Here is a 17486-nt window from a genome sequence, read left to right as displayed (position 1 = left end):
AATGAATTAGTGCCACAAAGTGTTTACAGATCTCAGATTTTTACAGAACATAATCAAATAAATCACAAATAACTAGATAGCAGGTAAGAAATGTAAGAAAATGTTGATTTTGAATGGCTGAAATTCATCCGTATTAATTCTACAAAGTAGACAAAGAGTCCAAAAAGAAGTTAGTTAGGGGACATTTGCATTTATATACTGTTATATTTCTGTTGTTGTTGTTGATCAAGTGTGACCTCATCATCCTACCTAAACATACCAAACTAAAACTAGAGTCTGTGTCTTCATTTAACCAGGTCCAGACTTGTTGGACAAACTTGTGGGTCAAAAAAACACAGCAGCTTTATCTCGAAGACCCCTGTGGTTTAGATAAATTGCTGGCATACCAGAGAAACTGTGTGTGTGTGTGTGTGTGTGTGTGTATGTGTGTGTGTGTGTGTGTGGTGCTGTCTCAGGTGGTTAGTCCTCCGCTGAGCCTCTTACAAAGCCATCATCCACATATTAGTGCCAGTGAGAATGTGTGTGAGTTTGTGTGGTAGTGTTGTTAGATTAAAGGCTTAAAGTATGATGGTATTAGTGTTGGCTACCAGGACGTGAACACCAGAGAGCATGTATGTGTGTGTGTGTTTGTGTGTGTGTGTGTGTGTGTGTGTATGTGTGAGTGAGATGTATTCAGACCCAATAACTCAAGCCTGTTATCACTTTAATTCACTGATAAGTTTAAACATCAAAATTCACCAAAGTTTGAATGAGGCACGGATCTAAAGAATACAATATGTACAATATAAAAGAGAGACCAATAAAAGCAATGAGAGAAACATAAGCCATTACAATACAAAATGCAAATATAGGAAACATGCAGTTGAAAACACGTCACAATTAGTTTACTTTACGGGCTCGGTTTCACAGACACAGCTGTGACTGAGCAGATCTTTATCTGGAGCAGAAATCCAACTTTCCTCCAGATAAAATACTGTCAGATTTAGATAAATGCCGGCCTGATCAGCTTAGAGTGAAAGTTGCTTCAATATGTTTGGGAAACAAATGTAGATATACACTAATTGTGCAACCGGCCTATTTAGTTTAGCATCACATTAAAGGAAATCAAAAACATAAGTAAATATTTCATCAACAAGAGTACATCAAGGAAACAACCAAACATTAATTTTACTATTTTAAATTCAATATAGTGTCCCTCTTAACAGCATTTTAATTACATTTCGATTACATTGTGCCATCATGTACAAAAAGCTCCATAATAATTTAATGTTAAACAGAACAATGGATATACAAGCAAAACAAATCCACTGACTGAAACCACTGTCCTGGTGTTTCTCTAAAACAAGGGCAACGTCATTTTTTTTTCAAATCCTACAATTTACTGTAACAAATTACATTATGTAACATTAATTAGCACTGAACGTAACATTTTCAAGCCCGATTTCTGTAATGGATACAAAAAACAATGCATGATGAATTCAAACACAGTTTAAACAGCCCGGTGTTGTTTGGGGGGGGAAACATTTGGAAAGCATCCTCACAGCTATGCAGAAATATCTGTGTCTAAACTGTAAAAGCTGTGAGGCGTACTTAACAAAAAAAAAAAAAGGTCGTTTTCACCCTCCAGAGCAGCACACACACACACACACACACACACACAAAGCAGCGTAAGAGTCTATTTTAATTAAGGGCTAGCAAACCACAATTACAACTTGATTTTCTGTCTTTGTCTTCGTAGGCAGAAGTCTGACTGTGAGCACCCCTGACGGAGAGCAGCGTTCAATTTTTAGGTGTGAATGTAAGGTGCTGTTTGTGCAAGATCATTAATGATTACACGGCAATATTTCTTGTTCACCAGGAAGCTGATTTTCCATTTGGCTCCTGACCCGGCCGGGCTGTGTGTGTGTACTGTATATTACATCTTTTACACTGATGTATTTTTACATTGATGTGCAAATAACTTAAATAAAACGTGAACAATACATTAAGCATGGAAAGTTGGTTGTAATCTCTCTGTGTTGGAGCATTGTTGTCTGCGGAAAGAGAAAGAGATAACCCCCGAGAGACTTGGTATGTATTCAGGTTCTGGACTCTATCTGAATGTTCATTATTTGCTTCGTGCTTTTGCAGCATTCATGCTGAGTAAACAGTTGTCAGCAGTCCATTTGATTACTGAATGAATGCATAGTGTGGCTTTATTTGTAAGTATTGAGTACTAGCAGGGAATGTATATATTTTCATGTGAATGATTGATGTGTGGAATTTAAACGACACATCTGAAACGGTAAGTATCCCATGGCAACACACCAGTCCATTCAAGTCCATTTTTTTTTATCAGACCTCTGTAGCAGCACTGTGATTTCACAAGTCAACATACTGCTGAAGAATGTTTCGAAAGAGAAGTCTCTGCTCTGTCCGTTTTTATTCAACGGTAGGGTCACGTTCTTCGATAAGTGCAGTCACAAGACTCTTATCACGGCACTGAGTGTGTCAGTCTGCTATTGACCCTGTATGTGTGTGTGTGTGTGTCCATTTGAGCCTGTACATGTCTTCCCCTGCACACTGTCAAACAAAATTATTTTAGTTTCCTAAATAATCTTTTTTTTTTTTGAAAGTGGATGAATTATGAATCAACCAAATTGTAGAATCAGATGTCGTCAGACCAGTTTCTCACAGTCTGTAATGGTATATGTTTGTATGTTCTCTTCAGTAAGAATGTATGCGTGCATGCATTTGTGTACATGTACCAGATGAAAGCAGTTTGACATCAGCCGACAGGACAGCCGGGCAGTCTGAAGGCATCTGGTACAGGACTATCAAGTTTACAGATGATTTTATATATTCCTTTCTTCCAGCAGGGGTCGCTGTCTCTCCCAGTCCAAATGGCAGAGTAAAACTCCCTCAGAGCCACCTCTGACACCTCGATGAACCTCTCCGGGACCTGCAGACAGAAATCTGAGTGTCAAAGGATGAAATACTTGCAGGTCTTGCAGAATTAAGTCCTTAAAATTCTGGACACATTTGGAAATGGGCTCCACAGTTTCAAAACCCGGGTAGAATGTTGGAAATTGTGTCACCCATCAAATGTAGTATAATCCAAACAAGCAAAATATAAGAATCATAAGTCACATGAACAACAAGTAGTTCAAATCCTAACTGTAACTAGCAATTTAATCATCGCTTGTTGTACTGAAATGTTCTTGTTATAACAAGAAACTTTTGTCATTATAATAAGAGAGTTTCATACAGTATGACGGAAAAAGGTCAAGTTAAAGCTAAATCTAAGAATTGTATGTGTGTGTGTGATAGGTAGAAGCTTCATTTATCTGTATTTGTTTGTTTGTATACTATTGATGAGATTTTGCATTTTTAATGAGATTTACTGAGCAGTGACAGGTTTTATAGCCTGAATGGGAAGCACATTACAATGCACGTTAAGATAACTGTTAAGCACTTCCCCTACAGTACAATCACACTGCTGTTGTCACTTCTCCTGCCTGATTGAACCTGTTTGAGAATATATATTGTGTGTAACAGATATTTCCCTGATTATCCTGTTGTTTTTTTTGCACCTGTTAGATTTGACCTTCATCATTGCATGGAGTTTGGTAACCTCATGAAATAGGCCTTTTGATAGGCATAGATTAAACAACAGGTTTTAATAATAACTTAAATAATGATGCTGCCAAAGAAAGCCATGCCAGTGAGCCATCATGCACAATGGCAGGGAGCTGAGAAGGCCGTAATTAATGTTATTTATCACACTTGTCCTTTTCCTGCTAAATATGTGCTGTAAAAAAAAAGATCAACTCACAACTTAGCTCCACCCAACTTCAACCTGAGCAGAGGTCTAATTAGCCACAATAACTCACCCGCGTGCCTCAGCCTACAAGATGTGTTTCTTCTGTACAGACTCACATGTTAAAGGCTTAATATGCTAAATAAAAGAGTCTCAGCACATCTGATCCCAAGCATGAAATAAAACTACAATAATATGTAGACTAATGATACTAACTTGTCTTTTTAAAATGAGAAGTTCATGCAAGCCGGCATCTCCTAACATGAAACTACCTCACTAATATTGAAAAATCAAGATGTTGTCATAATGGAAAAAAAAATCTAGTTTTAGTCAGAAATTGAGCAGAAGTAGGGTGAGCAGATGAGAGTGAGTGAAATTCGGAACAGGGGAGTTGGGGTGGGCGCGGTCACATGGTCATGGTGGGCGTAGCCTCCAGTACATTACATTAAGTGTCAACGAACAGTAAAACACATGAAAGTCAAAACTCATCGCTAAAATGTTTTTGTTTTGTTTGTGAAGTCAACTGTCTGTCATTAGGAAAAACACAATGACTGTGCTGTATGTAACAGTGTGCAAGTCATTATCTGTTACGTAACATTCATGATATTTCATTCGTTTCATCATTTCATCAGTGCGCTGCCTATCGCATCTGTCATATCACTACTTCTCCGTTGCTGCCTGCAGCTACACTTCCTCTGTCCTCACGACTGCAACTTCTCTTTCTTTTTTAAAAAGAAAAGATTCAGAACAGGAAGTAATATATATTTCAAAAATAACTACATATTGTTTCTAGAGCAGCAATAGTAATGTTTACCTCAAAGACGCACTATATAAGCTCAATAATACCTCACTGGAAACAAATCTAGTATTCCTGAGTTCAGTTGACTCACTGTGTTTATACATAGTTCACTTAAATTTTAAGCATATTTTTTCTCACATTTTCATGTTGAAACAACTGAATCAATGATTCAAACAAGTGGCTTAATTATAACTGTCAGAGGGATTCAAATGTAAAGAATAATTTGGAGTAACATCAGACTGTAACTCTGATCATTTGTTATTAATATTATGAGGATCAGTTTGTACAGATGGATAAAACAGCGAGATAGATGGACTGGCTCTGAGGATGATATGATGTTTGCATGGTGACAGGTATGTTACAGTCATTTTAAATGTCTGTTCAGCAGCTGAGATTGTCATTAAGCTGTGGGAGCTTACAAACACATTTTTTAGATATTTTTATCACAAATTCCTCCCACAGTGGCGGCTGCACTCTCCATCATCTGCTTTAAAACAGGTCGAGTGACATCAACAATCTGTTATTTATGATAGCCTAATCAGTGCAATAGCCAAGTAAAAACACATCAATAATACTCTTACATATTTTACAAACACAAACAGGACATTTAATAACTAAAAGCAGGAATTATAGCCTATATAAGTGATTTGATCAGAATATTTTCACTGATTCAGAGAGTAAAAAAATCTATTGAGCTGCTAATTCATGTAAACTAATTGATAATTTAATGAAAGGATTCTCTCATTTGAATTTAGAGTCTTCTTCATTTTATCCTGGTGTTAGCAGCAGCTCGTTATGTTATTAATTATTCATGACAATTTGGCAACGCTCCAAAAGACACAATACGCTCATTGCAGCATTTTTCACTATTACTGTGTCACCAAGTCGAGTCTCGAAGCCATACATCGTTTTAGCTTGTTCATTCATATCTACTATTGTACTACTATCTTAACAGTTGATTTTCGGGACAAACAGGACAGGATTCAGGATTTGGGATTCGGACAACTGCTCATAATCTGGGACTGTCCCGAATTTTTCGGGGACTCTGGTCACCCTAAGCAGAAGAGTACATTTGATAACTAATTTGATCATTAAAATTTGTTGTAATATAAACAAAGAAATGACATTATCGCCCTTCATGTCACAGAATTTCCATCCAATATTATCAACAAAGCCAGTTAGGTCAGTTGGACTTCTCAATGTAGCATCTTGAAACAAAATGAAGTATTAACACCGATAATGAAAGAAATTAGAATCAAAACATGGCTAGTAAATACATATATATGGACATACAGATCTCTTTTAGTCCTATCAGTTTAAACTATTGATACAGGTCTAAGATTCCCTTAATAACCTAACTGACATTATATTAGCAGCTTACAGCTGACATCTATGGCCGGTTAGCTCAGTTGGTTAGAGCGTGGTGCTAATAACGCCAAGGTCGCGGGTTCGATCCCCGTACGGGCCAAAGAAGTTTTGGGCCTCAATTCAGACAAAGTATAACAGAACACTCGTCATCTCAAGCAAATGTGTACAGATTTGTATGTATAGAACATGTACTGCATTTGAAAGGTCTCAGCTGCTATTTAAAGATACATTCACTTAGCACAAATATGCAATCCCTACCCTTGCAGAACAAGAGAACCTTCCCCTCCATTTGCACATACTGTTTATCCTCAATAGCACCTCCATCCTCACACATGCAAGTGCACCAAATCATTAAAACACAATACAACTGATTACCTGCTTCTCCATCATGTTAGTATTACAGTAATTACCAAAGCATTGTCCTGACATCAGCTCATCAGCTATTTCACATGATGAATATACAACAGCTCTCTATCTGACAGAGCACAGGTCATCCTGCACCGGACCAACCAAGGCCATGTCATCATAGAGAGCAGGCAGAGTTTTAGATGTACATCCTATTTGCATGTTATTGTATATATTATACAATATTGATGATAAAACATATATGTAACCTTGGGATGCTCCTGTGTTTACAAAAAATGCTCAGCCATAGTGCCAATAACAAAACCCGGAGCCCATTAGACTAAAGGTTCCCAGTCCATATATATATATATATATATATATATATATATATATATATATATATATATAGAGAGAGAGAGAGAGAGAGAGAGAGAGAGAGAGAGAGAGAGAGAGATAGCACTATAAGGGATTGCAACATCCACCCGAGAACTGTATACAGTTATACAATTAGCAAACTGAAAGCTATAGCTAGAGTTCAAAACAGACTTTACTGAATATTCACACCCTCCTTACCTGGTAGACGTTACTTTTATTATAGTGCATGTTCAGTATGCGATAAAGCTCTGTGTCTCGACCCACTCGCAGCTGACTCTCTCTGCCCAGACGAGGTGCACCATCCCTGGGTCACACAGACAGACAAAAAGATTCATTTTAATTCAACTACTGCAAAGGGCCTGCTGTCAATAGTATTTATTTGTAGCATTTAGAATTAATTAGTATTTATTTTTGACAGTTAATCTCATGTTCTAGCCTTGTATGATGTCCAGTAAGAATAAAAGGGGTATTCGTTTCATCCATAATAGTCCAGAGGCTGCACAATGCATACACCAGGGCAATTTTTGACCACTTGGAAATTAAATATTCATGGACTTAATACATACATTCATGTTGTAAAACTAACCCAGTACCTGCTAAGTTTTAGACACTAGTAGAAGTATTATTGGTAGTAATAAATAGATCTAATAATTGCCAGAAAATATGTCATTTCTGTAAATGCACACTTAAGACAATATATGATCTCAAATCTGTTTGTCACAGGTATCACTACTTTTCCATCTTATTAAACATTTCAGGCAATATAAAAAATACTACAGTTACAATGGAGAATATGATCTGTTTTTAAGTACCAGCAGCTAATTTGATTATAACAGAACTGAGAGGGAGGAAACCACGATGCATAAATAGGAAAATCTGGATCACAACACCAGTTATGTAATGAATCTGCAATTTGTTATTATTTCTGCAAATGACCAAATCTGCAAGACAACATATGCACAGCATCTAATGCATGAATCAAACACAACGCAGCAAATGTAAGAAATGCGCGCAAACTTCCTATAAGCTCCTATAAAAACCATGTCAAACATGGCAAGTTTTGTAGCAAATGAGTTAAACATGAACCAGTGCAAACCCAAACTGACCGGATGAGAGCCTCGCGGACAGCCTGTCGTGCAAAGCGCTCCATCTGGATGTAGAAGAACTCTCTGAAGTTGCTGAACCATTTAATCATCTGGGAGGTCACACAGCGGTTGAACTAGACAATGGATATGAAAACAGCAGGACAGGAAGTGAGCAGGTGAGGACAGCGAGACAGTGCAGCTTGTTAGATGATTTAATTGAGCATTTATTATGACTACTTTAACTTAAAACTTTGTTTTACCGAAAGAGAGAAAATGTTTTGGTGACTCATAATGGAACATTTTGTTTTTTATCCCTCGGTAATATTCATAATAATACATGTTAGAAACTTTTTTTTCTCTGGTTGTGGACTCCACCTTGGATTATGATGATGATGATGATGATGATGGATTATACTTTACAAGTAAAGATAAAAGAAATCAGCCAATATAGGCAGATAATTAAAAAAGTACAGTCTAAAAATATTTTAAGACTACATTTTACGTATATATGACCATTATTTTCTTACAGTTCAGTGTATTTTTGTTGTTTGCATTACTGATATTTATCATTTATAATGACTTTATAAAGTAAGTTAACTTTAGTGTTCAGAATTTACGGTCATATACAGTTATGTAAAGTGATTGCTATCTATGATAGTGATAGTAACGTTTTTTGTTTAACTGTGTTGTTTTGTGTGATCAAAACTCTTTAATAACCACATTTAAGTAATTATATAATATCATATTAAGGTTCATTATTGATAAAGAGGGCTTAATCCATCTGAGCCAGTTTCAGTGAGAGGAATAACACAAATTCCCGAAATCATAATTTCTGTGATTTAAACCAAATATCATAATAATCCTCCATTTGAAATGATTAAATATGACTTGTTAGCTCAGCTGGTTAGAGCATGGAGCTAATAACGTCAGTGTAGTGCGTTACATCCCCACATGGGCTGCATTAATTTACCATCGACTCTTGGACATCTGAAATTGCGCACATCGCCATGACCATGACATTACAGAATACGTTGTATTCACTAACCGCGAACTATAATTGGAAAACAACAATTTATACTATGAACCACATACCAGACCGATTATCGGTAAAATAACTGTCTGGTAACAAGTGCAGCATGGCCGGTTAGCTCAGTTGGTTAGAGCGTGGTGCTAATAACGCCAAGGTCGCGGGTTCGATCCCCGTACGGGCCACGGTGCTTTTGAGAGCGCTTCACGCGTCTACAACTTCAAATTGGGCACTTCTCCAGATCAAATGAATTGCAGAAACTACACACTGTTTCTACAGCATCACATGACTGGCAAAACACAGTTTCCCATAACTGTCCCGTACATAAATACAGTTCTGAAGTACTTGTACTTTATTTCAATAAAATTACGCTGCTCCATACTTTTACTCCACTACATTTCAGAGGGAGACTTTACAGGTAAGGGTTTTTGAAATACAGCCTATAATCACAATATACAATACAATGTATTGTTATAAAATAAATTAAACCACTCAACAGTATATTAAATGGGTAAAATTAAATCTACTGCAGCCAGCTGCTGCATGAAAATCCTTCTTATGAGTGTACAGATCAGTAATAATCCTACAATAAGATATATAACACTGACAGCCGGTACTTTTACTGTTAATAATAATTTAAGTACATTTTGTTGATAGACTTCTGTACCTTTACGTAAAATTTTCAATGCAGAACTTTCACTTGTAACAGATTATTTTTAAATTGCGTAATCACTACTTTTACTTAAATAAAATACCTGAATACTTCTTCCACCACTGAATGTCTCAGTAAACCCCAAATAAACCTCAATCCATTTGACTTGCATGTAATTAATGAACACTAAAAGTTGATTACCTGGGGATGAGCATGAGGAAGAGTTGGGACATTTCTTCAGTCATGCTTTGGTTATGGATATACAGTATAGTGTGCACAAAATTTTCAGTTTTCCTCTTAGTGTATCTTTGAACTGGTTAAAAGTTTGCAATATTTATAGTTTTTATAGTTACTGTCATCTTTTAATAGTAAATGTCATTATCCAACTGTAAAACATCCTACATTAGTATATCTTTCACTTTTTAATGACCAACTTTGAGTGACCCTTTCCATGATATCATTTCATCAAAATAATGCATAAATCATTTGTTTGATCCATTTGATCATGTAAAAGATAAACATTGACTGACATATTGTTGTCAGATTTTAATTACTCTCATATCTTGATATCATTGTGTTCCTCAAATATCCAGTTTTAGTCCAGCCACAGACCCTCCCCTTGACCCTTTATACTGAAACAGGAAGAAAGCACTCAGTACATATGACTAGCCTAATGGTAAAACATAAAACATGGCTTTGAATTTAACATTGTTCAATATTGGGCAAAACCTTGATCCATCACTGTGATAGGGTACACACACCTTGACATCAGGGAAGTACGTCTTGAGTGTGTTGGAGCTGGGATAGCGTGCGTAGAAGAACATGAGCTTGGCTTTCTTCAAGTGACAGGGAGACAAGCCCTCCTGGGTGTATACATGAGGTCAGTTAAGGCAATACACGTTACATACACACACACACACACACACACACACACACACACACACACACACACACACACACACACACACACACACACACACACAAGCACACACACACATCTCCCTCATTCCTCCCTCCTTACTGACAAAAGGATATTCCCCCAGCTGTCAAGTAGAGCTCTCCTCCGTCCATCCCTCCCCCTCCTCTCATCCCACCATCTCCCCTCATCCCCCTCTCCCTCTCTCTTCCTCCGTGAGCGTGGCGTGCAAGGGAGGGGTCCAGGTGACCGAGCAGGGGGAGTGGGGGGAAGGAAGGGTGAGATGAGAACTCCAAGAAAGGGTCGGAGTTCAGATAGTCCTTGCGCGACGGGGGTAGGTGGGGGAGCTGAGGGTGATGGAGAGAGCGGGAGAAGAGCTGCTGCATGGAGTAGTGGAGGAGCGGGAGAGGGAGTGGAGGGGGAGGGGGAGGAGGAGGAGGGGGAGGTGCGGGGAAGGAAGATGAGGAGGAAGAGGAGGAGGATGAGGATGGGTGGAAGGAAGCGGAGGGGTCCTTGGATTGTGAAGCTGGCGGTAAAAGGGGAGGGTGAGAAAGAGGAGGAGGACGTGGCAGAGAGGGGTGATGTAGGGAGAAGTTCGGGTGAGAGGGATTCAGGTGAGTAGAGAGAGGCGGGCCGAGGAGTGAGTGGGCCTTTCGTATGTCAGGTGACCTTTGAACAACCAGTGGCATCGCAAGATCTGATTGTTCAGCGCGGTGTGGCTGTTCAGGAGGCAAGCCGCTTCCGTTGCTCATTTTCTGGAACTGCTTCTCTCTTTCTCCATCCTGCCCTCCCATCTTCTCCTCCTTACCTCTCATCTTTTCCTCTCCTCTTCCTCTTGTTAATAGTCCCATCCACATCCCCCTCTCCCTCCCTCCGTCGTTTCCTGTGTCCGACGGGAGGAAAGAGATGGCGGCGGGAGGAGAGGAAGGAGTGAAATCTGATGTTTCGGTGTAAAGGCGGAGGACACGGTCAATGACTCGGGCCACAGCGCTGCCCAGCTCCAGCTTCAGCGCCTGAGCAAACTTCTGCCCTCCCTCCTCGCCCTCGTCTTCTATCCCTCCATCCCAGTCTCCTCTCACCAGCCCGCCGCAATCCAACCACAACCCCACTCCCTCCATCACGCCCTCCAAGTGCAACCCTCCTCCTCTCCCTCTCTCCAGCCTCCCTTCTCTGTCTTTTTGCTGCTCTTCTCTTCGTTTGTGGTTGTGGAAGTTGTCAAAAGGGGAAGTGGAGAGAAGGGAGAAAGATTCCTTTTCCATCTCTCCCCCATCAATGTCCTCTTCATCATACATCCCTTCTGCAATGTCCTCATCCTCTATCATCCCTACATCTCCTTCTCCCCCATCTCCTCCTCCTCTGTTTCCATTTCTGCACCTCCCTTTCTTCTCCTCCTCTGCCATGTGTTTTTCCCCAAAAGCCCTCCATACTTTCTCCTGCAGGGCCTGCAGTCTCTCTCTTGCCTCCTCCAACTGCTCTTTCAGCTCCTCTCTCTCTCGTCTCCTCCCCTCCCTCCCTCCCTCACGCTTCCTGCCTCCCTCCTCTGTCTCTCCATCTCTCCGTCGACTCTCAAGCTTCATCCTCTTCACTCTCAAGACGTCTTGACTCCACTCAGCCGCAAGGGCGGCATCACTGTGCCTCTTCTTAACCCCCAACAAGTTGTCCTCTCCCTCCATAACTCCCTCCTCACCTCCTTCCGTCCCTTGCTCCACCCCTGCATCCCCCTCTCCTCCATCTTCATCCACATTTCTGTCTTCCTGATGTCTGTGCATGCTGAGGTTTGCATTATGTGTGTGGAGTTGCCCTCCAGTCCTCCTGGGGGCTCCACCTGGCTGGAGGAGGTGGTGAATGAGGGGAAAGCCAGGGGGTCTGAAGGTCGGAGGTGGGCGACCTGCACTTGGCTGAGGATGAACTCCAGACACATCTGTGGAGCAGAGGGGGGGGGCAAATGTGTGTATCTGGGGAGAGGACTCATCGAAAAGATCAGTGGGGGAATCCATCACTGCAAAAGAGACGGAGAGAGAGAGAGAGAGAGAGTAATGATTAAAATTGCTGAAGTTTGTGTTGTTTTGCACAGGCAGCAGGTGGAATAGAGTGAAAACATCACTAACAATACATTCTCAATGCTTGGTTCAAGGTCCTACATTTAAGCACTATTAAAGGGTCAATGCAGCCAAATTTTAAAAAAACTACGTATTTTATCACTTAGTGGTATCAAGCCCTGCAGATAGTTTTGGTTTTGTTTGCTGTTGAGATGTCCATCTCTGAGATTTCTGCTGCCTCCCCAATATAATGAAGATGAATAGAATTTGTCTCAAATATTTAAAAATTAGCATTTAAAAAAAAATCAACAGCAATCCGTCTCTTCAAAAAGACAGTGTCTGTTATTCTGAGTAAGTTCTGGCACCAGTTTCTACCAAAGAAATAGTCTGTATAAAAACTGTTGATTTCATGTTTTTTTTGTTTTATCCAGTAACACAGGAATCTGAGAGATGCTGCTTTTTTGAATTTCCTTACGATTACATTGCATTTTCTATGATGTGAACACCACAAACAAAATTCCATTCACCTCCATTGCATTGGGGTGGAGGCCAAAACCTCAAAGAGGGATATCTCAAAATCTGTAAGCAAAAAGTATTGGCTAGATACTTCTAAAAATGTGAATTAGATAATATATATTTTTGTAATTTGGGTGAATTGACCCTTTCAGTTGGTTTCTTCACCTAAGTGCCATGTTATCCATCACTTAGAAGTAAGGTCACATGATGTTTATGTCCAGCATTCATAACTAAACCATGTTGGCAAATGAATAGATGCACATCATGATGTAACAAGCACATGACTTCAGCTTACCTTGACAACAAAACAGGCCACCGGTCTATAACAGGACACAGACTCTTCCACTTTGATTGTGATAAGAATGAGCTGCACTGTCCTCGCACAGAACTGCAAAAATATAAGGATACTTTGTAAGAGTGTAGAAGAGAGTAAGTGCAGCGACATGAAGAAGAGCTGAATTCCTAAATAATTTGAATTCCTAAATAGTCCTAACAGCTGTTCAAAGGGTTGATATTCTCCTCCATGGCCTTCTAATGTGTCATATGAGGAAACAGCAGACAGCTCTGACTAAAACCCGATGGAAGACATGGAGAAAGAGGGAGTCAAGGCGAGTCAACACGCCAGGGACCAGGCTATGTGCTGCTGGTGCAGTGGGTTAACATCTGGCTCATGATCTTTGTCACATATCACCCTCCTCTCTTCATGCTATCTTTTTCCTGTTGCTCTCGAATGTTTGCTGTCATAAGAAAGCACAAATGTCATAAAACACATGTGACAAAACGGAGGGAGATAACTGTATTTGAACGTGGATGTTGGCATATGTCAAAAAAACAAAACAGTGGTGAAAAATGGCTTTCCTTTTATAACTAGCTGGAACAGTATATAGCTTGAGTTATTTTTTAAATCTGTATTCTGCATGGCCTCTCCACAATACCTGGAAAAGCTGGTAAAAGTGAAGAATAGTGAACACCGGGCTTATGAATAACAGTACATTTTGCTATTTAATCAAGATCAAAAACACACATCCCCATTCCTTTTTTTCACTATGTAACCTCCTCTCCCTCCCAATGCCCCCTTCCCTTTTTTCCTTCCTCTCTATCCCTCTCTCATCCTCTCTTCCTCTCCTCTCTCTGTTATCAGTTCAGGCAGCTTGTTAAGCACTGTTTGATCAGAGTGTTTACCGTCAAACACACTCTCTCACACACACATACAGATTCACACAAAAGTGAAAGAGGCTTGAGAGAGGGCTAACAATGGTCAATGGTCCTTGGGGAGTGAAATGGAGTGAGAGCACTATGTACGTATGTGTCCATGTGTGTGTGTATGTGTGTGTGTGTGTGTGTGTGTGTGTGTGTGTGTGTGTGTGTGCGCGCGCATATATGTGAAAGTGTGTGTGAACAGTAGTCCTACTTAGCTTTGATAACACCCCTAATCCACTTCAGATGGATACACTACCACTCACTGAACAGAAAGATGGACGGATGATAAATGGACAGATGTAAAGACAGACTGAGAGAGATACAGAAAATACAGAAAATGTGAACACACACACACACACAGACAGTATTTAAAATTTTTGACCTATTGATTGTCACTGGTCGCCATTAGATAGATAGATAGATAGGTAGATAGATAGATAGATAGATAGATAGATAGATAGATAGATAGACAGACAGACAGACAGACCAGTGCAGAGGTCCCCTGGTGCAACATGAATAGAATAATCCTCCTATAAATAGCTAAATATCAATTATTCAAATGCCCTCTCCTCGCTACTATAATACAGCCCAGATGGCAAGCAAGCCAATGCGCTTATATCAGGGACAGATTAGCTTTTCAAAGCCAGCGGAAAGCTGCACAAAATATGAATACTGAGCAATGAAAATGAAAGCTATTAACCATTAGATTAGACTTAAAAACGGTGCACTTGAAGTGCTGTAGCTGTGTCTGGGAACACTGACAGGAAAGGGAATACATACTTAACAAGGTGCATGCAATTTACTGGTATCAAATATCAATACAATATATATTTGTAAATTCTAATCTAGATGTAAAATTAAAAAAAACAATTTCACACAGGTGTGCAGCTTACATCTTCTATATGTTTCAAATGTTCAAAATATTTCATATATTAATTGGGTCAGTTATTTTAGTTTGTTTGGGCCTTTTCTTTCTTTTTATTTATCTGTCTATGTTGGTGTAAATAGCTACTTTAAATAATTTATATAATGTTTGAAGCTTATGTTTGAAGCCTCCGCGTGGCAACATCTGCCGGTTCTGCCACGCGAGAGAAATCCGCTTTGGCCATTCTGACGCACGAGCTGTCAGAGTGTGTGTGTGTGTGTGTGTGTGTGTGTGTGTGTGTGTGTGTGTGTATGTGTGTATGTGTGTGTGTGCGTGCGTGCGTGCGTGCGTGTGTGTGTGTTTGTCCTGTGACTAATTGGCAGCGGTGGACTAATGTCGCAGTATGAAAAAAAATAAACACACAGATAGACCAGTACAGCTGACACTGACTCTCCTGGCGAACTAAGCGTGATTTTCTTTTTTTTTTTTAAACATTAGCTTATGTTGTGTTTGAAGTTTTTCTTAAAAATGTACTCACTTTCAGTCACAGAGAAGAGCTCCAGCGGTGTCCGTTCAGCGGAGCTTTCCACTCCAGTGGCCGTTCCTGTGCGCTCTGCCTCGGTCGACTGTCTTCAGCTGGCACCGGACGGGCCTCTGACAGAGGTGCAGCCAGAAAGACACCAGCCAGCAGCGGGTTTCCGGCGTTCCCCTTTCCTCTTTATTTGTCCTTTGTTCCGTAACTCTCACTGTTTCACTCTGTTATTAGCCGCCTCCTCTTTGCTCTAGTTGTGTGCATGTTTTTTTCCTCCCTCGCCAATCCATCTATCTCTGGCTGGCATCATCCTCACGCGCTGCTCCCGGTGTGGAGTGGCGCGCGGTGGGCGGGCAGGCGGGCTCGAGAGCTGCCCACTTGACGGTCCGGTCCCTCCCATGTTGGAATGACCCCCAGTTTGTGCACACTCACACGCACATGCACACACACACAAACAAACACACACACACACACGCACACACACACAAACACACACACACAAAATCTGCTGGTTTTAATATTCAAAAGACACAACCGATTAGCTACTTTTAATTTGTTTCAAATTAATGCAATTGGCCTACATTTTTCGTTTTTTAATAATCATGATATCAACAGTTTGTTGGAGATGGCTACTAGTTCTCATCATACAGACACACCCACAGATGTGTAGAGCACCTTGACCGAGCATCTGTCAACACATGGCAGAGGAGTCACAGATTTACGGCAGCGTATTCTCACCTAGCGTAAAGGCAATTGAAACTCAGGTGGTCACTCATTAACAGTTTTATCTCATCACAGGAATTTTCTTTGAGACCACGCACAGAAACTACAACGGGCAATTATTGTATCTTTACAAGTGTTTTTGTAGAAACTCTATATTTCACATAAATCACATATCGTAGAAATAATCTGTTCCCAAACAGTTTATCGGATTTTAATAATGTAAAACAAATGATGGAAGTCAAATATGTGTGATACTAAGAGAAACGATTAGATTAAGGTCTAAACCTAACAAAACTACACTGACTTCAAATAAACAGTGTGACTAAATATTTGATGATAATGTAATGTAACCAGAGTTTGGCAGAAGAGTAATCCTGAGCTGATTATAATTAAGTATTATAAGGTTTAATATTTGGAGGCGAAAGAAGAAAAGCACCCATCATCACAGCCTTTCAGCACTGTTTTTTTAAACTGTCTCTAATGATTTGCTTCAACCTTGTTGTTTTAATCATGCAGGAACATCCTGTTTCCAGGAAAACATTAAAGTAGATGCTTGACCTTGAGCAGCACTTTGTTACCTGTTGCTGGGGAAGTGAGGATGTTGCCCACCTAAACCCGCCTCTGAACTGTTCTCCAACATGAAACCAGGGCCAATTTTCATTCCTAATTTTATTCTGTTGCTTCCTCCTTTTATCTCTTTTTGCAGAGCATTTTTTTCCCCTTCCCATCCAATGCATCACTAACCTTCCCCTTCCCAATTCACTCCCTCATCTCATCTTCTTCTGATTAAAAATGGTTAGGCACTGACTGAAAGGTCACAGTTGTTATGGAAACGAGGCTGGTAACAAAAGCTGGACACACGGGTACGGGGTGGGGTGTGGGGTGGGGAGGGTGGGGGGAGACGAACAGAAAAAGAGAGAGATGTGTCTGAATAAACATAAACATGCAGAGAAGAGGAGAGGGCAGGAAAGAGAGACAGTGAGAGAGGTCTGAACAAATAAAAACATGCAGAGGGAGGAGGGCGAGAGATGGCGAGGTCATGAAATGATGGCTCCATCTGCAATAATAAATAACAAAAGATAATACCAGGTTTTTGTCATTCTAGGAAGGCGGCCGAGCCACAAAGGTGTGTATTTGAGTGTGTATTGGACACAGAGGCAGAGTGGGAGAATGCAATTGATAGATGGATCTGCGGCACAAGCAGGAGAATACTAAAAAGCACAAATTGTTCACAGAAAGCCTACC

The 17486-nt window shown here is 40.2% G+C and overlaps 1 protein-coding gene and 2 non-coding genes across 4 annotated transcripts; 2 read left to right on the top strand and 1 right to left on the bottom strand.

The window, feature by feature from the left end:
- Positions 1–686: 686 nt before the first annotated feature.
- On the bottom strand, positions 687–15914 carry prox3 (prospero homeobox 3). Of its 2 annotated transcripts, none has more exons than XM_044341680.1 (7): positions 15525–15914; positions 13217–13309; positions 10486–12365; positions 10212–10325; positions 7793–7905; positions 6885–6990; positions 687–2941 (listed from the first exon to the last, which is right to left on the bottom strand). In XM_044341680.1, the coding sequence occupies exons 3-7, from the start codon at positions 12361–12363 to the stop codon at positions 2768–2770; spliced, it is 2385 nt and encodes a 794-aa protein (XP_044197615.1). In that variant the 5' UTR covers positions 12364–12365; positions 13217–13309; positions 15525–15914; the 3' UTR covers positions 687–2767. The 2 variants fall into 2 exon arrangements, with proteins under 2 accessions (XP_044197615.1, XP_044197616.1); XM_044341681.1 differs by having other exon boundaries at positions 10212–10319.
- trnai-aau lies at positions 5993–6066 on the top strand. The gene has a single exon. It is a non-coding gene; the product is annotated as a tRNA-Ile (tRNA).
- Positions 8910–8983, top strand: trnai-aau. Its single transcript has one exon. It is a non-coding gene; the product is annotated as a tRNA-Ile (tRNA).
- Positions 15915–17486: the final 1572 nt, after the last annotated feature.

Source organism: Thunnus albacares, chromosome 22 (assembly GCF_914725855.1).
Source record: "Thunnus albacares chromosome 22, fThuAlb1.1, whole genome shotgun sequence".
Lineage (NCBI taxonomy): Eukaryota > Metazoa > Chordata > Actinopteri > Scombriformes > Scombridae > Thunnus > Thunnus albacares.
This window is presented reverse-complemented; position numbering and strand designations above follow the sequence as displayed.